Source organism: Colius striatus, chromosome 8, assembly GCF_028858725.1.
Source record: "Colius striatus isolate bColStr4 chromosome 8, bColStr4.1.hap1, whole genome shotgun sequence".
Lineage (NCBI taxonomy): Eukaryota > Metazoa > Chordata > Aves > Coliiformes > Coliidae > Colius > Colius striatus.
The window spans coordinates 19,564,211-19,584,330 of NC_084766.1; the positions used below are offsets into that span (position 1 = coordinate 19,564,211).

Below are 20,120 nucleotides of genomic sequence, written 5' to 3' on the forward strand. Positions count from 1 at the left end.
CTACTTGGGGGCTTTAGCACTTTGACTCCCAACAGTTAACCATCCCAATGTTGAAAAAAACTCTTCCATTTCCTTCTGCAGGAGGTGATTTCTCTTCTCAGCATCTTCACGAGCACGTTCAGAATTCCTCAGCTTTATCTCCAGCATAGTGTATTTCTTTCGTTCTTGGTCCAGTTCTTCCTCTAACCTGACTACTTGCTTCCTCAGGTCTGCATTTGTTTCTTCAATTCTTAAAACCAAAGGAGAGAGAGAAGAAGGGGAAAAAAAAAAAAACAACAAAGGGTATTTTAAGTGGCTGGATAAATACTCTGAGAGCTATAATAAACATAAGTTGTTCCACTTAGAGCTAAAATATCATCATTCTAAGAGGAAGTTACAGTGGGGCACTAATTGCCATTTCACTAATGTTGAGTTTAAGGGCAGATAATTTTTGAAAGCTGGAGCTTCCTCTATTCATATCTTGAGAAAACAGGCTCAAGTCTTACAAAACAATGGTTACTTTTGGGCTGCAAGTCAACTGAATGTCTGAGGAGATGTATTTACTCTTAAGTTAGACCATGTTCAAATATATAATTCCAAAATAATCTTTTAACCTCTGTTTTCATCCTGATACTGTGTTTCCCTGTATGGATATCCACTACAGAAGAACATCCTTGTGGGTCAAATAGGAAGGAGGTCACAGTCCTTCCTCACCATCCATTTCACGGTATTTTCTGTAAAGTTTGTCACTGACAGGGGAGAAGGGAAATAAAAGTTTTTCCAGACTCTATAAGATTTTACAAAATCCTGCATTCCATAAAAGAAAGAATCTGAAGAATAGACCTTAACTTTATCTGTCCACACAACTCTAATGCCAGACTCACAGCTTTTCTCTAAGGAGGTCAAATTTCATGGGTTTTTTAAAATTTGAAACAAGGGCAGAAGGTACATACCCTGTGCTGACCTGTCCATCAAGTTTCCTAATCACAAGACAGAGTAGTGGTGTTAATACAGTGGTGTTAGTAATTTCTGATCACTAAAAATTTAGAAAAATAATAGGTTTTTCCTAGGAATAGTGTCCCTCTTCCAACTTAAAACACAAACAGCCTAACAAACTCTCCACTCTTCCTTGGATTCATTGCTCAGTATAACACCCGTCTGTGAAGCTGGAGTGCCTGGCTTCCCTATTAAACTCTGAAGGGGTTCAGATAGTAAATGATAAAGGCATCCTACACACTACACACAAAAAGGAGGGGGAAGGGACCTTTGTGACAGTCCCAGAAGGGTCTGAATTCCATTTTGTGGCTCCTCAAGAGGCAATTCTGCAGGCAATGTAGTGCATCCCCTTAAGCTAAGGATGGCAATGTGATCGTTTTCTAAATTTTCACAACTCAGAAAGTCACACCCAGGCCCGGTAATGACCACATGCAGCAGACCAACACCTGCACTGATGAGTGAACAGAAATGTGTACTGTCTGAAAATAACACTCATCTTGAGGAAGGCAGACTTTGATTATTCAAGAGAACTATCTCCTGTGCCAGAACAGGACTCTTCTGAAGCTAGGATGCTTCCCCACCCACACACTCCTTTATAACATTTTTGTTACAGCCTTCAGCTGAGCTACCAATTAACTTTTTCCACCACAAAATTCAGGGGTCAGGTACAACAGCCTAGACTAGTTGTCCATGTTCTGAATTGCACAGGGTCACAGTAATTACTGCATTTCTGCATGCACACATAATAATCCTTTGCCAGATGCTTCCAGTTTCTTAAGAGAGTCCCAGGTGGTAAACATAAATTACAGAAGCTCGATAGAGAATGCTGATAATTATACTAACCTCGAGGGAGAAGCACTCTGGAAGAGACTGGCTACAGGAAGGCCATAAAACTTGCCTCCCTCTGACTAAGAGAGAGAAAATGGGCAGTTGATGGTGATAAATAACAGCTTTTCCATCAGCAAGTGTTCCTTACCTCTGCCCCAGGCATGTACTGACTCTGCTTTCCCTCCACTTATGTATGTGTCAACAAAAAGCTCATACTCCTTCATTAAAACATGCCCTGCTACACATACAAAGTTCTGCAAACCACACAAGCACACATGCAGTTGTAAAGGAACTAATTATTACTTTTAAAGACTAAATTATCTTCAATAAAATAAGGCAGCCCAAGGTTTTCCTGATTAACAGCCTCCCTTCTTTGCAGTTAGCTTCTGTTTTTCCACAGGAGCAGGCTTTCATGCAGTCTCAAGAAGAACATATTTTTGCACATGTAAATTGCTGCAGATGTAATAAAAACATTGCAAAACTTTTCAGAGTTGAAAAACTTGGCTTGAAATTCTTAGACTTGACAGCAAGACCCTTGGGGCTGTAGTCCTGAACAGCTGGAGTCATCCTGTTTAATACAAAAAGGCAGTGATTGCATCTTGCCTGATTTTATGAAACTATTTGTTCATTAGGCATTTTCCTCATAGCTATTTGCCCTGTGAGAGCTGGCCAGTTTCTAGTCATCTCCTCCAGCCACAGTGCTCTCTGTCCCTGTCCAGCTAAAAGAGAAAAGCAGGTGTTAGAGCTGAAGAAGCTGCAGCTGCTCAACAGCTGTAATGAAGCACATCCTCCTGGATGTCCCTGATGCCAACAGCTGAAGGCCCCATTGGAACTGTTCTACTGGTATGAGGTGGAAAGCCATCTCTTCCCCCAGGGAGAAGGTATAAATGTGCAGATACCTATTTCCAAGGTATGCAGCCTGGTCTCCTTTCTGTTTATTACTCTGTATACAAGGCTTCCCAGGCCAGTTCTGCAGAGTTAAATGCAAGACGCATGCCTTAATTGCCCTCCCGTTCTCCATGAGCAGGACATCTAATTAAAACCAAAATAAGCCATGTACTACCATCCTCATTCAAAGACTTTTTCCAACACACCACGCTGTGTTGTTGAGTGGGAGATGAAACTGCTACATGTCCTGATTCTCCTTCCAGTGTCCCATGCATGCGAGGGCAGTGCAATGCAAGAGGCAGAAAGGCTGCAGAGGCTGGCAAGCCACCACCATAGGAAATTATAAATAAGGCAGGAAGTTACAAAAGTTAAATTCCTAGCTTAACAACTGGCCCACTGGAAGAGATCACAGTTTAGATACATTTTATCTAACAAAAAAAAAAAAAGGCAAGGCTGCAGGCTGAAGCTGTGCAGTACAATCCCTGCCAACAGTCATTTGTGCTTTTGTACCACACTCGGGAGAATGATTGGAAACTGAGGCATGTAAATACTGCCAGAGTTTTAATACTTGAAGGAATACATTGAGACATTAACACACACACACACACACAAGGATGAGAACTCACCTATTTGAAAGAAACAGGGCTACAGCCCTTAGTGCAAAGTACCAGTGCTGCAGAGCCCAGGCCAATGATGATTCTTTTATAACATGGTTTGCAATTCTGCATATGTCTGTATATTAAAGCATACCTAATTCCATTAAGCAACAATATTTCATGTGCATATTTCCCTGAGTACTTGTCTGAAAGTCATTATATTAAGTACATAGACTTACAAAACCTAATACCCTAACTCACACAAATTAATACATATTACTTCCTATTTATTAATACTTTCTACTTCCTACAGCCAGTGCCCTCACAAACACCTCTCCTGAAAACAGGAGGGAATTTTTGAGCACAGATCTAAACTACAGCACCAGCAGTTGTGCAAGTAAACATCAGAGTGGGCAAAGAACTACACCGTTCACGTTTACCTGCTGTACAAGCAGCACCTTGTTGCTACTTCGACTCGGTGGCTGACCAGATGAGCAAAGGACCACATCAAAAATCAAAAGCAAGGTTTCTAGAACTCTATTTGAGAAGTTCAGCACAAAAGAGCTGCTGAAGAAGTTGTGGCTGGGATGCAGTCCCACCACCACCACAAAAAAACCCCACAATAACCCAGAGAATAGTCAAGATCAGTTTCCTAAAGATTGTTTCTGTTGGGAAAAAGAGCAAGAAACCCTCCATTTCACACTGATTTGGTACATATCTTGGCACCTGCACAGTCCAAGTTCCTTGTTGAAGCCTTACCGCCCTGGGTCCCAACCTCTCCCTCCAAGATGTTTGCATTGCTGTTTCTCTCAGGACACAAAGAACAGATTTTGGCATTACCTGTGCACTTCTGATTTCCAGTGAAAAACATAGAAAGTGAAATATGAATTCCCTGAGTGATGGAAATCCTTTTTTTTGTTACCCTCTCCCAGATCAGAGAGAGGAAAGTTAGGATTCAGAGGGCAATGAAGAACCAAATCTGCCATCTCCCAAACCCAGGTCTGAGAACCTGATACACGTGTTAGCCCACACCTATGTTCAAACTGGGGGTAATGCTGATACAAGACTACCTTGTCCCCCCAAAGATGACATTACCTTTTGATACTAGTCTCATACTCAGTCCTCTGTTTGCTCAGTTCAGCCTTAAGCTCCACCACCAAGCTCTGTAAGGCCCTAGAGCATTTGACAGAGTCTCTGGAAGCTGCAGCTGGGTTGCTTTTCTCACTGCTGCTGCTGCATGCTTCAAACCTATCAATGCTGCTCTCCAGATCCGCAGTCTTGACCTCACTCTCAGACAGCGAGCCCTGAGTTACCCTCTCAGTTTTGAGAGAGCTTGAAGCAGAAGAGTCACTGGCCCGGCAGGCTGGGCAGCTGCTGACTGAGTCCATCACGGAGATCTCACATGATGATGTAGACCATGTGGTGCTGGCCATACTGTGTGTGCTAAGGGACAGGCTGGAGGAAGGGACGTTGTCGTAAGTAGAGAGTCTCTGGGAAGAACATGAGTCTTTAACTCGTTCCCCAGAGGCTGTCCGGCGATGGCCTCGGAGGGAGTACAGTCCATTCATCAACCAGTTCCCACTGGAGGAGAGGTTAGGGATATCTAAGGACGAGCTGCCCAGCTTTGGACTCACAGATCGTGCTCCCTGCTGCCGGAAGGAGTACTTCCATGGGGGCAGTGTCTGCACTCTTTTACTGGGGCTGGTGGCAGGCTGAGTCAATTTGCCACTGTGCTCTGAAAGAGTGTTTTTCACTGTAGGCCCAGGAGTGGCCTCCAGTGCTCCAGCACTGCTGGAAGGCAAATCAGTGGGGCTGGGAATGCTGTTCTCCGACCTGCTGTCCTCCCGGTCTTCCTCAGAGATCCACTCCACAGTACTGCGCTGATGCACAGGCCTGATTTCCAGCTGGCTCTCTGGCACTTCTGCCTGAGGAACAGCAAAGATTCGCCCCTGCTCACTTATCAGCACCGTCATCAGGTGCTGAACTAGTGAGGTGCCTGTGGGGAGAAAACAAAGGCAAGCAGTTATGAGACATGGAAGACCTTAGACACTCACCTCTTCCCTGTCTGAGAGAGGCACTGTGAGCTTGTGAGGCAGGCCTGTGGCCACTATGCACTGCAACGGGACTGCACAAACCACTGCCCTAGGCCCTTCTGTACAGCACTGCAAGAGACAGGAATTGCTCCCTTTGCTGGAAATGGGGACTGTGAAGGACACAGGTGTCAGTCCAGCTCATGAACGAGCTGATTAGCAGAGTAAAAAATGATCACTAGGAATTATTAGTAAATTAGTGCACTTAAGAACACCTTTGGAAAACAGGGCAAGTCTGTACCATGCCAAGGCATCAGGTTCAGAGCCAGCATTAGGCTCAGTGTGTAGACCTACCTGCTGGGATGGAGCACCTCTCTGTCCAGCTTCCAAAACCAGCAGGTTTCCACAACTACATTGCACCCAACTTCATAGTCTTAACAGGCCCAGAGGTAGTGTTTATTAAAACCTAGAAGTTTCAGCTCAGGCCTTTTGCTGCACTCAGTGTATAGAGAAACTTGCAGAAAGTATAACATCTGTATGATCCATGACCCTGCAGAAGGTGTACAGAAAGCACTTGCAATTATTTAAATCTATAGGAATAAGTCACTATTGTTTTCCAGTAGTGGAGTAGAGCATTATGAACTAACAGAGACTACTGCTTACCAAACCTAATACAAAGCACTGCAGGATGGCTATCAACGATGGTGGGGAAGCCACAGCCTCACAACAGATGAGGTTCCTGCTATCTCTGCCTCTGTAATACCGAACAACCCAGCATCTGCTCCTGCACATCTTTTTCCCCTCTCCACATTTGTACATTCCCCACTTTGAAGGGAAGGTCTTAAATCTGCCCTTAATATGGCCCATATCTCTGTGGCAGGCTTCAAATCCCTAACAACTAGAATGTGTCAGGACATGTTGTGAAGTCAGCCTGTTGCCTTACAGTTAGTTGCCATCTGTGGGGCACACAGGGAAACCTGTGTGTTTGAGTAAGCCCCTGCGCTGCCTCTACACCAATGCACACAGCCTGGGGAATAAGCAGGAGGAACTGGAGATGTGGGTGTGGATGTGGGGCTACGACCTCATTGTGGTCACAGAGACGTGGTGGGACAGCTGCCATGACTGGAGCACAGCCATGGAGGGTTATGTATTGTTCAGGAAAGACAGACTGACAAGGGGAGGAGGTGGAGCTGCTCTCTATGTGAGGGAGCAATTAATGTGTACTGAACTGTGCCTGGGTGGGGATGAGGGGTAGAGTGCTTATGGATAAAAATTAATGGGCAGGGCAAGGCAGGTGATATTGTTGTAGGAGTTTGCTACAGGCCACCTGATCAGGAGGAGGATGTGGATGAGGCCTTCTACAGACAGCTGAGAGCTGCCTCAGGATCACAGTCCCTGGTCCTCATGGGGGACTTCAACCACCCTGATATTTGCTGGGATAGCCACACAGCCAAGCACACACAGACCAGGAGGTTCCTACAGATTGTTGACAACAACTTCCTGTCACAGATGATCAAGGAACCAACGAGAAAGGGTGTGCTGCTGGACCTGGTACTGAAGAATAAGGAGGGCCTGGTTGGGGATGTGAAGGTCGGAGGCAACCTCAGCTGCAGTGACAATGAGATGGTAGAGTTCAAGATCCTGTGTGGAAGAGGCAGAACACAAAGCAGGACCATGACCCTGGATTTCAGGCGAGCTGACTTTGACCTCTTCAAAGACCTGATTGGACAGATCTCAAGGGATAAGACCCTAAATGGTAGAAGTGCCCATGAGAGCTGGTCAGTCTTCAAGCATCATTTCCTTCAAGCTCAGGATCAATGTGTCCCAATGCGCAAGAAAGGAGGAAAATGAGGTAGGAGGCCTCCATGGATGAACAAGGATCTGCTGGGACAACTCAGGCAGAAAGCAGCCATCTATGAGAGGTGGAAACAGGGGCTGGCTTCTTGGGAAGAGTATAGGAACATTGCCAGGGCATGCAGGGGTGCAACTAGGAAGGCTGGAGCCCTTCTAGAATTAAATTTAGTCAGGGATGTTAAGGCTTTTGACACAGTCTGCAATCACATCCTCATCAGAAAGCTCAGGCAGTGTGGCTTGGATGAGTGGACAGTGAGGTGGATCAAGAGCTGGCTGAATGACAGAGCCCAGAGGGTGGTGATCAGTGGCACAGAATCGAGTTGGAGGCCTGTGGCCAGTGGAGTTCCACAGGGATCAGTTCTGGGGCCAGTCTTGTTCAAGATCTTCATCAACAACCTGGATGAGGGGACAGAGTGTACCCTCAGCAAGTTTGCTGATGACACCAAACTGGGAGGACTGGCTGATTCCCCAGAGGCTGTGCTGCCATTCAGTGGGATCTCGACCGGCTTGAGAGTTGGGCAGAGAGGAACCTCATGAGGTTCAACAAGGACAAGTGCAGACTCCTGCATCTGGGAAGAAACAACCCCATGCACCAGTACAGGCTGGGATTGACCTGCTGGAGAGCAGCTCTGCAAAGAGAGACCTGGGAGTGCTGATTGATAATAAACTGAACATGAGCCAGCAATGTGCCCTCGTGGCCAAGAAGGCCAATGGCATCCTGGGATGCATCAAGAAGAGTGTGGCCAGCAGGTCAAGGGAGGTTCTGCTCCTCCTCTACTCTGCCCTGGTGAGGCCTCATCTGGAGTCCTGTGTCCAGTTCTGGGCTCCACAGCTCAAGGGGGACAGAGAACTTCTGGAGAGACTCCAGCACAGGGCCACCAAGATGACGAGGGCCTGCAACATCTTTCATACGAGGAAAAGCTGCAGGAACTGGGGCTGTTTAGTCTGGAGAAGAGGAGACTGAGGGGGGATCTTATTAACATTTATAAATATCTAAAGGGTAGGTGTCAGGAGGTTGGGGCATCCCTTTTTTCTACTGTATCTATCAACAGGACAAGGGGTAATGGGATGAAGCTGAAACACAAGAAGTTCCACTTAAACATAAGAAAAAACTATTTCACTGTTCAGGTGAGGGAGCCCTGGCACAGGCTGCCCAGAGGGGTTGTGGAGTCTCCTTCCTTGGAGGTCTTCAAGACCTGCCTGGACATGTTCCTATGTGACCTGATCTAGGTGACCGTGCTTCTACAGGGGTGCTGGACTAGATGATCTCTAAAGGTCCCTTCCAACCCCCACCATTCTATGATTCTATGGTCTGTAGTGCCTTTCAGAGGTCACTTCTGCAGAACTACAGGCACTGCTGCTACTAAGGTGTGATACTGCTGGCATTGCATGAAGGATTTCCATCACACAAAAGACATTAGCATCTCCATCTGTGCCTAATGCTGGATGAATCAATCAATTCTTTTTGCAGGCTTACCAAGATCCCACCAGATCTGATGCAAAGGCCCTCTAAAACTTGCACCACAACAGCTGTGCCACCTGGAAGAGCGACTGTATCCTAGCCCTAGTGTCATCCAGACAGAGATCATGCCCTGGGCAATTTCTGACCCATACAGAGGAAGATAATTCTCAAGCTTCAGATTTTTACATCCAAAATTAACAGTGACTTTCAACTTATTCCTTAGGTTCTATGAAGTTCTGACCCATACACAGCCTGTTTATAAGTCACTGTGGCACAGCAAAGACTATGGTACCTCTCATTGTGGATTGTTTGTCTTCTACAGGAAACTGTTTAACCACTGAAATACACCAACACTAAATCATAACAGTTTGGAAGTGAAACATGGTCCTACTGAAGAATATTTGAGCTTTAAATTTAGCAGTGGAATCAAAAATAGTTTCACATAAACTTACAACAAGGCAGAGGCCCATGTGGTAGAGAGAAGAGATACTTCTTACTCCCAGGCCAGTGGTGAGTGGGATAGCAGAGACCAGCCATGACATCCCCTCACATGCACTGATGAAGAGGATTGCTTGACTTGTTGCTAACTGTGCAGTCAAGTAATACAACTACCAACCAAGGTATGACTTTCAGCATATTCTCACAACTCCAAACCACAAGTGGTGTATTATCTCACAAGAGTAGAACCTACCTTCCATCATGGTCACTGGATCTTCCATTTTGGGCCGTAATATATTTGGTCCAAATACCGTAGCCAGGTTCTGGACACTCATTTTGTTAATGCTGGAGTGAGCCTGAACTTCATCAAGGAACCTTGAAAAGCCCCCCCAGAAAAATCAAAAGAGGAGAGGAATAAGTAAGTCACCTCTCATACTTGAGACTGTAGGCAGAAACTGTTTTGTGGTGGATTTATACAACCCTGATACCTGAACTGTGTTTAGAGACTAATGCAGCTTAGATACTCAGTAATAACTCCTGATCCCTTTTAATGTATGAACAAAAGAGGACAAGATGGTTTCTGCCAAAAGTACCAGTCTACCAGGGATCCAGCCTTCTAATGGGTGTGAAAGGACAATTTTCACATTTTTATAGGAATTCTCCAATTACACAGGTTGACTTCTGACAATTTTCACTTACAGATAGAAGTAAAAAGACTCATTTCCCTGTCCTAGAACTAGCAGCCTGTGGAAGGAACTTCGTGGCTCAAATCTAACAAAATAAAGAGGTAACCCAAAAGACTTCTTGTGAATGCATTAGCTGGGCAAACATCACCATAAGAAAAAAAACTATGCAAGCCAAAGGTAGCACATGAAAAAATCCAACAAACTGGCTATCCATATGTATAAGCTGCAAATCAGCAGAAACTTTCTAACAGTTAATGTTTTTGTAATTTGGATCTGACTCCTAAAAGGAGCTGTGGTAAGAGAAAGGCTGTAAAAAACAGCTAAACAGCTCGCACATAACTAGACAAGTTGTAAAATGGACCCTATGCCACGCAAACCTAAAATAGCAGGAAAAAAGACTCGCCTCAGAAGTGAAGTCTCAATCTCACTTTCTTAAACTATTGCTAATTTTTGGATGGTTGGATAGGTTTTAGCAAGACAAAAGTTCCCTCATTATTCTGCACTACTTGGCAAATTTTTGAGTGCATCCACTTGCAGCATGAGTTTTCTAGGTACTTCTATGTTTTTGCTCTATGGCGGACACTGTGCTGAGACCCAAAGATCCTCAGTTTTCTTCACTAAGTCAAGTAAATTCTACTTGCCTTTCCTTTCTTCTCCTCACTTCTTCCCTTAGAAATGTGTATAATTATAATGCCCTGCCTCAGCTATTCAAATTTTAAGGTTCTCAGATATTAAAACAAGTGGCTAGAGAAGCACATAGTGAGGCAAAATACATTTTTTTAAGCATTCAAAAAATGCATTTTAGAAATGTCTGTACACTTGTGAGGGGCTTGACATCTCTTGAATGACTCAAGAGCTTCATGTCAGTGTTTGTGCCTACTGCCTGCTCCAGATGTGCAAATCCCATTGGTCATAAAGGGACTAACTACCACGGAGAACACAATACAATTTAAAGATCTTGATGTTGTACCTAGGGTAACAGTCCATTCCAGCTCCCGAATCACATTCCAGCCCACTTCGCAAAACCTGTGAGATTCTGCACAGAGGTGAGGGGAGACAAGGCTCTTGAGTCCCTGGTACCCCAAGAACAAACTCCCAACCCAAACCAGAGCTGAGGCCAGACTAGCTACTCTGATTGCATCTGCCACTCCGCTTGTGTCATAAATCTTCCAAGTGTGCAGTGCCTGGAAAAATGCCTTTCTTTACTGCTTTTTAAGTGCTTCTGAAATAAACAATATAATATATAGAATCATTCACTCCAGCTCCCAAGGCTGTGAGTGAAAGCAATTTGCTTCGATAATGCTCTTGGATAAACCAAGAGCTGCTTGTTCACCTCCTCATGTTTTATGGGAGCATAAACATGTATAAATAATAAATATACATAAATATGTAACATATATAAGTGAGGCTCGATTAGTCATACTTTCAGAGTAAGTTATCTGCATATAAGACTGAGCCTCACAAAACTTAGTGACTTTTCTGAGTGTTAATAAATTTCACTTACTTGCATATGTATTTGAGGAGATTGTAGTTGGCTTGGGGCAAATTCTTCACCTGTTTAACAAGTTCCTGGGTACCCTGAGGGACAGGAAAAATAAGGTGAGCTATTAATATAAATAATGCAAAGCAGATGTGACTTTCCATCAATACTACAAAGTCCTAATCCCAAAGTCAAAGATGTGAGCAACAGATGACAACCCAAGGAGGCTTTTCTTTGAAAAAGGTGTAAACCTATGTGTTGTGCCTTATCAAACCCCAAGGTCCGGAACTTGATTGAGTTCTCAAAATCAGTGGAAATCCGTCTGTCAACTTTAATGGTTGATGTAGAAGCTTTCAATTAGTGAGGCCTGCTAGTCTTCAAATTCTGCCCAGTGGCATTGGTATAAATGTACCAGCAAATGTTCCCCTTCAGCATCTGGCCTATTTGAAACTTTGAGGCATTAGGTGTAGTATAAATACACTGCAGTACTGCTCAAGCAAGCAGAGGAAAGTTTTTTCTTAAAAAAGCTAAACAACATTCCAATTCAACTACCTCCTTTTTAATTACTTACTTCCAATTGCAGTCATTCTGAGCTGTGACATACTTCCTTGTAAAATTCCTGTCTTTACATTAAAATGTAAGATGAGACATTTGCTGGATGAATGACTTAAAACCCTGAAGCTACTTCAATCATCTAATGAAAACCTCTGGCTCAGAAGTTTATTCTCCTTCCACAGTCCCAAGCATCACTTGCTCGTTCCTGTCAATGCTGCCATTGCTCTGGATATTTCCTTATTTTTTGAGACAACTGAACCTTTTGTGGGAAAAAAGATACCCAAGCACATTTGGGAAGAGTGATAGCTGCTACCTAATGGTGTAAGGCTGCTAACTAGTGATGGAGAAATTCCAGAAGCAACTGGCTCCAGGCCAAAAAAGTGCAGTTGGACCTTCATTTCAAACTTTCCTTGATTTATTAAGGGCTACTAAGGAGGGAATTAACGTTAGCCAGCCTCTTGCAAGATCTTTCTGATTTCTCTGGTCTAGACAAGTCAGAAAGATCCAGACAGCAATCTGTATTCCTGCCTCCACTCTTAACATCCTAAACACATAAAAAAAGTCCTCTAATAAAAATCTGAAAACTTAAAAAAGAAGTGTTAGAAGCAATAAGTAGTTTTTGATCTTTTAGCTTAAAAATTAGGCTTGTTTAATAGTGTCAAGAATAGTGACACCAATAAAACACCAGTCACATATGAAAATCTGAATCCTCTTTTTAAAAGTTCTGATACTTGAACTGAGAACACCTACTACTGATGGGGAGGTTAAGGTCCATTGTTCAGATCATCCAGCTTTCAAGTGAGGAGTTTGAACTACAAATAGGTGAGATAACAGACCTAATTCCCTCTTGAATTTTGCTCTGTAACTCAATTTGTTTCAAATACAGAAATCAGGATAGTATTTGGAACTGTATTTCAACTGCTCTAAATTAAAATACCACGATTCCACTGGATGCGAGAGGGGGGCTTTCAAACAGAAACTGCAGGCAGTTGTGAACAGCTGGAAACATGACCTAAAGGTACAAGGGGCTACCTGAAAGAAAAAAGGGTTCCAAAAACTTATCCATGCTTTGTCAAGGGGAATCACAAATGTGGTATTACACAGAGAGCATCTTCATCAAGGTATAAACACTTGTTAGGTTAAAAAAAGCTTTCTGTCTTGCTGCAGCATTTCTCAGCTGCGCCACAGATCTATCCCCACCAGCCACCTGACCAACAGACAGCAGAAGGTTGCACCTAGTAACACTGCAGCAAAAGGGAAAAGGAAAACACATGCTGGAAGGTGCTGTGTTATTGACTAATAACACTGATCATGCTTATGGCTGGAGCAAGCAATAAAGGCACTGCACTGACAGTCATCATGGTATTTTGCAGCAGTACCTCCTTGAAAATGCCGAGTGTCTGAAGTACCACAGGTTCATACTTTCCAAGGAGTGACCCCAAACCCAAGGATTTTGCAACGTATGTAACAGATCAGCACCAATTAGGAGCTTCTAGTTGGGCTGGAAAACTAGCAACACTTCACATGTTCACTCAAATTCAGGCCCTTCTTTAAATTTAAACCCAAAGCTATGTGTTTAGCCCCCAGAAGTGCTATGTGCATCTCTACAGAGCATAGGCAGCAATGTGGACTAAAGTACAACCATGTCAAGACAGCTCAGACTCATATGAATTTTTAGAGATTTGAAGATCTTTAACTCATTCTTACTTTTTCATTTTCAAGCCCTTTTCCCAACCAGTTTGGATCAGAACCAAATCTTTTTTAATGCTGCAGTTCTGCTGAGATATCTCGAGGTCTCCACGCAACCCAAGGTCTCCATTATGCTTCTGTTAGCATTCCAACATCCGATTAGTTGGGCGCAGAATGAAGATAGACAATAATCTGAATGGAAAGCTTAGGGCAGTGCTGGAGTAGTTCTTTGCTGCAGATGGAGATTAGGCCATGCTACCATCATAATTCCTATTTAAGGTCACAATGTAGCAGCATGAGGTAACAACAATTTTATCTAATTGGTTATTTTGCCTAAAGCAATTCTGCTTTATTGAGCAGATGGGAGTTGTACAAAACTAAAGACAAATATATTTGAGTCTAAAAATCTCATTCAACACTTCCAAGTGAAAAATGAAAACAGTACTTTGGATTAAAACAATAGATTGTATTTTGATTTCAAATACGTTTTCAAAATGAATGTTTGATTTTTAACTTCCCTTCTTACCATATTGTGCTAAAAAAGTATTGTTTCCATGAGACTGTATTTCTGAGCAGGGCGATTTTCTATGTGGGAGGCAAGATAGGCCCTATAGGTTGGATATGACTTTGTGCTACGTTCTGCTCCATGTGCCACTGTGCATTAAAAAAAAAATATGTTTATGTTTATAACAGCAGCTTAACAAAGCAACTTTGTAAGCTTTCATTTTGGCTATCTGGTGCTCCTCATCACGTTTCTAATCCAAAGAGAACGTTGCACTACAAGTCATTTGAGTCTGGCTTTGCTCCCACTAAACCAACACAGATGCTACTCCCCAAACTGCTGCAGCCTGTGCAGGCAAAATCAGGCAAACTACGTAGTTAATAAGCTGAGCAGTGATATACAATTATGCTTGCCCAACTTGGCAGTGTCTCTACTCTTGTGCAACAGATCCAAAACTTCCCAGTCTGCACATCTCACGACCAAAATGAAACCAGCTACCCTGCCTCAGAAATGCTCCTGTTTCTTGTGAAATCAACTGCTGTGCTGTCTGTAACACAGCACCCTGCAGAGATGTCTGCATTGACTGAGGGTAAGGCAGAAAATGAGCAAATTGTGGAGCTAGTAGGCACAGAGCTATACCTATTAAAAGACAGTAGTGCACTGATTCACTGATGTGACTGTGTCCAGGATGGAAATGCATAGCCATGTATGGTGATATGCTGTGTCACGTGCAGAAATTTGCCTTCTCAGAGTTGGCTAGAGGATACATCATGTGAGTACAGATAGTAGCAAAGTTGTCTTCCATCTGTAAAAACCTGACATGATCAGACATGCTACGTTTCGTGCATGCAAACAAGTACGTTCTATGGGCATCATGAAGGACTGACTCCCCAGAGCCTTCTGATATTTGAAGTAAAGGCGAAACCCAGGCTCTCAGTTTTTACAATCCCCACCAGAGACAAAGATGTGAGCACGCTCTTGAGGCCATGCACAGAAAAGAGACAGAACTATGGACGGAGACTTAGAAGCCCTCAGGCCTTTGCTTCTTTAGTTGACGCTACTAACAACCCTTACAGCTTCTTTAGACCTCTTTTTCAGAAGATGGCACAGTTCCACCCACATTAGACCAGATCCAACGTGCCTTTGCAGTCAGCAAAGAGCTCAGGCACCATCACAAGAGGAACACTATGGATGAAACAGATCAATCAATCATATTGTAAATTATCCTGCTCCTCCCAAGCAGTGAATCAAAATTTCCACGATTGCTACAGACTTGGAGGTTTCTGTCAGTCCTTTCCCTTGCCTAGAAACCAAAGAGAGGAACATCATAAGAGGGTTCTAGCAAGGTATTCATAGCATTATTTCCCCCTTTTGGGGATAATACCATAGCCTGTCCTTTGTAGTGCCTTTCCCTAAGAAATATAAGGACCATCACACTGATCAACGCCTCATCCACTGAAACTTTAGGACGCAGAACTGGAAACACAAAAAAAAGGAGTTAATTCATCGAGCTTGCTAATGAGTCAACAGCAAGGCTGGGAAAGGAACCCAGAACTCCTACCTTGCATCTCTAGCCAATTATGCTACAGAACAGCTTTGTTCAGAAGAAAGAAGCACCAGGCTACAAGACGGACTTCAAAAAGCTCCAAGCAGGAGACTGTGATATTAATGCCCAATTCATAGCTTCAGGAAAATTTGCAGGAAGGTTTGCAGGAAGTTCATTGATTTATAATCAGGACTTAAGAGTTATGAGAAGAAAGCTGTGCTACACTGAGTCTTGGAAATGACCTTCGAGGTAGAAGGAGGCAGATTAGAAGGATCACTGACCTCTCCCTCATCTTTTGAGAGTAGCTGTCCGCAAGAAAGAAAGTCTTCATATTTGGCAAAGGGTATGACAGGCTCTGGCAGCTCTCGAAGGTAAAGCTTCAGAAGGGACGCCACAGTGTGAACATCTGTGTTGCTGCAATAGAGAAGAGGGAAGGAAATTTAGAAACCCACAGTACCCCAAAGCTTGATGCTTTTCACTGGGAGGTGCATCAAGGTCCCTCTTAGGGACAGGGAGAAAGAAGGCACATGGAAGGAAGCTGTTCTGCCATGTGTTTGCACTAGGTAGGAGGGTCTACCTGGGAACAAGAGAAATCTCCCATTTTGTCAAGACAGAAATGCATCTCTGGCAACACAGACAGTGGAAAGGATATGTCCATGATACTGCCTGATGCAGAGTGGTGCTGTGGTTCCTCAGCCAATGTGGATCAGGAACACGAGCAATACAGTCCAGGCACAGTGATCATACAGTACTGACAATAAAGCTCTGCATCCTTGTGCAATCAAATCTAATCTCTGATCCTCATGCTGATCCCTCATGCCTGATACTCTCCCCAGCCAGCACCCACCTGCATCTGATGGACTAGACTCCCAAATGTCCTGGTACATCATTCAGACAAAAAAAAGGAGAAAGCTGTGTTTCCTCCAGGCCCTCCATCACTATTTGGCATGGTTGCCCAGCTTGCAGGTCACATCTCCTCCCCAAGGCTGGGGTATTTGGCATTTCTGAGACCATCTATTATGTTGTGATATCAGCTTTTTTTCTTCCTCTCCCACTCCAGGACACACTTTTTTGCTTTTCTCTCTCCTTTGCTTTAAGTTGAGGTTGAAGTGTAAGATCTTACAATGAAGATGCACCTGATCTTCCCTCTCCTGTTGAGTTTTTGATGTATGGTGACACCTCTCCCTTATTCCAAGTCTCTCATTGTACAACTTTGTTAATCTTCATAGATGACCTCCTCAAAGTTTTGACTACTGGAGGTCTAAACAGATTATATCCTTTCTCCCCACTACTCACCATTTCCCTGACAGTTTTGAAAGAATTTTCAGAAAAGCACATCATTAACCACACAGCAACAGAGTTTACAGTCCTCACCTCTATCTAAATGATGAATCTCTTCTGCTTGTTATGTTTTTAAGAATTGTTTGAACACACAGTTGAAACTAAATAGGAAAAATAACAACTGTCACTAATCCTGATAATGCTCTTCCTGTTAAACAGCTCCAGCACATTTGAGAATACCAGTTTCACATTGTGGGTTTTTTCAGTTGATTATAAATACTTTAGAAATGAGGTCATTCTCTTATTTGTGGGGTTTTTTTTTCTTCTTTAGTGTAGAATTTCAGGCGTGGATGGTGGATATGATTATCACTCAAAAGCAGAGTCCAGGCTAAAGCTTCAGGTCTGCAGGCTGCAGTTACTGTTTCATCCAGATGGCCACATGAAATCCAGCCAAACTTTGTGGCATGGAAGTGCAATAGGAGCAGACTGCTGTAGGTGCTTCCAAAACAGCAACACCTGGCCTTTGATAAGAATACACATATGTATTTAAAACCCAGATTGGAAAAGTAAGCCTTTTAAAAATAAGTATTTTCATTATCAGTCATCACAGAGATCTGGCCCACCCTTGATTAGTGTAAATACAAATGACATCCAAAAGCACTAACTGACTTTCCTTTCACTGCACCTGATTTGAAAATAAGATATCAATTTCACACTTACAGAAAATATTTGCTGCTGCTCAGGTATCCTAGGCCATACGTGGATAGTGTCAGTTACACATAAAGGAAATTATGCTTGCTAGGAGGGGAAGCATTTCACTTAGCCAGGGTGGAACTTCCTCTCCCTTGTTGCTATCTGTTACTGTACATATCAAAGACCACAGACCTGGGCCTACAAGTTGCAGTGGACACTGTTGAAAAAGCAAAGGCAACGACTGGAGGACTCTCAACTGCCACACTACTTGGGTACCCCAAGGCTTGCCTTCTTTAATTCTCTACTCAACCTTCAGTTATCACATTTCAAATCAACTACTTGAAGATCAACTACTTGATCTTCATGGAGATCTTTACTGCCTCTTAAAGGTAAGGCTTTGCACTGAGTTATTTAGCCAGTGCAAATGCCTATGGAAATAAAGGTGCTTTCTGCTTTAAAAATGCTGGGGGGATGCTTGGCTTAGCTTCATGCCAATTAAGTTAGTATGGGTTAGACTAAGATAAAGTATGAAAGTGAAACTGTCATTCCTAATTCATGCCTTTTGTAGACACTCCTGCTCCACAACATGAGCACTTTGCAAAATAACTTTGTTCACTTCCACATGAATTAAGGTTATTATAATTCTGAACTAGAACACCCAGATAGTCAGTCCAAAACATAAAGGTTTTGCTTAAGAAAAGATGAAGTGAGACAATTCAGACAACGTTAGGCTTCGTTTTTTCATGAAAATATCTGAAAATATGTAACACTTCCATTTAGAGAACAAATACTGAGTGTGGTTAAGAATCAAAGAAAGGAGGACAGGTGGTCTGAGAAGCTGAGGGGACAGAAGAATTAGAATGTTCCAAATAAAGGATATTCTTCCCAGGGTGAGACCAAACACTGTGCTGCCCATGCAGGTGAGCAGTATCTTCCTGCATCAATAGGCAGGGATTGTATTGGTGATGTAGAGAGTGTCTGTGGGTCCAGGTGAGGTGATCCTATAGGTTCATCTGCTGGCAATATACCAGATGCTGCCTGTACCACATGGAAAAGTAGTGCTGGTGACTTCCAGCAAGAAATGGAGCCAGATCTCCAAGTCCTGATCCTGTTTCTGGACCTGTGATAGAGATTGGGCCAGATCTACACAATGACTCTGGATCCACATTACCTCTGGAGTTCGAGGTCTCTGTTAGGGGTCAATTTCTCAAAGTGCTGCCTAGGTAGGAACAATGATAGCCTTCACTGTGGGAAGCATGTGCATATAAGAGAGGGAAGGAAATACTAGTTGCAGAGGATGGATAGAATTTGGCTACAAGGGCCCTGGGAGCAGCCACCCTTCAGATGATTTGGCTGCCTGGGCTCAGGGTCAACTTAGAGACAGCACAGCTGAGATTCGCCTCCCTTCCCTTGCTGGCCTTGGATGGAACACTCTGAACGAGGCTGACAGTCATTTTGTGGGAGACAATATTATGCTGACCCTCTACCATTCAATCTGTCTGAGCTGCAGCTCCCGCTGTCTCACAGCCATGTTTGTGCCTGGCTACAGACCCTGTTGATCTGGACCTAGGCTCTGACTCAAAGATAGACTACCAAGCATGACCTTGGACCTGCCTCATGCCTATGGACTTGCCTTGCAATGTTTGGACTGCATCACTGCCTCTGCCAGCGCTGTTACCACACAGCAATCCAGCAACGCATTTCATTCAAATTGTGCTTATGCTGAAACACTGGAGTAGCCTTGTCTAGATTAACAGGCTCAGTTTCTTCCTCTGCTCAAGCACTGAGCTGAATGATGGCCTCTGCACTCACCAACAAGCAGGAAAAAGACCCAGATGTGCTTTAAATGAAGAGAATGATGGTGTGGAAAGAAAAGTAGACTAGGATAGCCACTGCAAGGCCATTCCTGACAGATTTTACATGCCACAGCTGGAATTTGGTGATGTCAACTCACCTGTCAAAAAGAGGCTTCTCTCCACAGTCAAAAGAATCCTGCAGATCTTTGACAAGGTTGGCTTGGCCAGGCATTCGAAAGAGCCCCTCCTCTGTAAGACCTCGCTCCCGAATAAAATCCACACACTGTTCCACCAGCAGCGGGGCCAAGCGCTGGCCATACCTCCTCTCATACTGTACGGTGTCCTCCAACCGCTGTCCAAAGATCCCTGCCAACAGAGAACAGGAGAGACATCGGCACGTCAGCTTCAACTCCCCTTGAGCTATCGCTCAGGGCACACGGTGAGGGAAACGTTCACGTGCAGGGGGTGAATCTGAGTGAAGATCCACTTTCTAACAGAGTAATAAGAATAAAATTATTTTAAAAACCAATAATTATATGCTGAATGATTCTTTTTCCTGCTTAAGACAGTATAGACAAGGAAGGTCAGGCTAAGATGATGTTTAGGGTTATCCACAGCTGTGCTGAATCTGGATTAAGCAATTACACGACAGAATACTATTGTCAACATTAAAACTGGCTATTGTAAGAATCTCCCACCTTCCTGCAAGCTTTGCATTTCTTCTCTTGTCATTTAATTAAAATAGCTGAATGAAAGTTAAACACAGAGTAAAATGCATGCAAAATACATTGCTCTTCCTACTAAAATATGTGTTTTGTGCT

General features: G+C 43.6%; 1 protein-coding gene across 1 annotated transcript in view; it reads right to left on the reverse strand.

Annotated features, from left to right (window-relative positions):
- ARHGAP22 (Rho GTPase activating protein 22) overlaps positions 1–20,120 on the reverse strand; it is a 125,772-nt gene continuing 105,652 nt past the window's right edge. The window contains exons 4-9 of the mRNA XM_062001341.1: positions 19,458–19,665; positions 15,811–15,943; positions 11,262–11,335; positions 9,325–9,446; positions 4,383–5,283; positions 1–229 (exon numbers count right to left, since the gene is read on the reverse strand). Coding sequence (XP_061857325.1) covers positions 1–229; positions 4,383–5,283; positions 9,325–9,446; positions 11,262–11,335; positions 15,811–15,943; positions 19,458–19,665 — 1,667 coding nt within the window. The remainder of the gene's footprint in view (positions 230–4,382; positions 5,284–9,324; positions 9,447–11,261; positions 11,336–15,810; positions 15,944–19,457; positions 19,666–20,120) is intronic.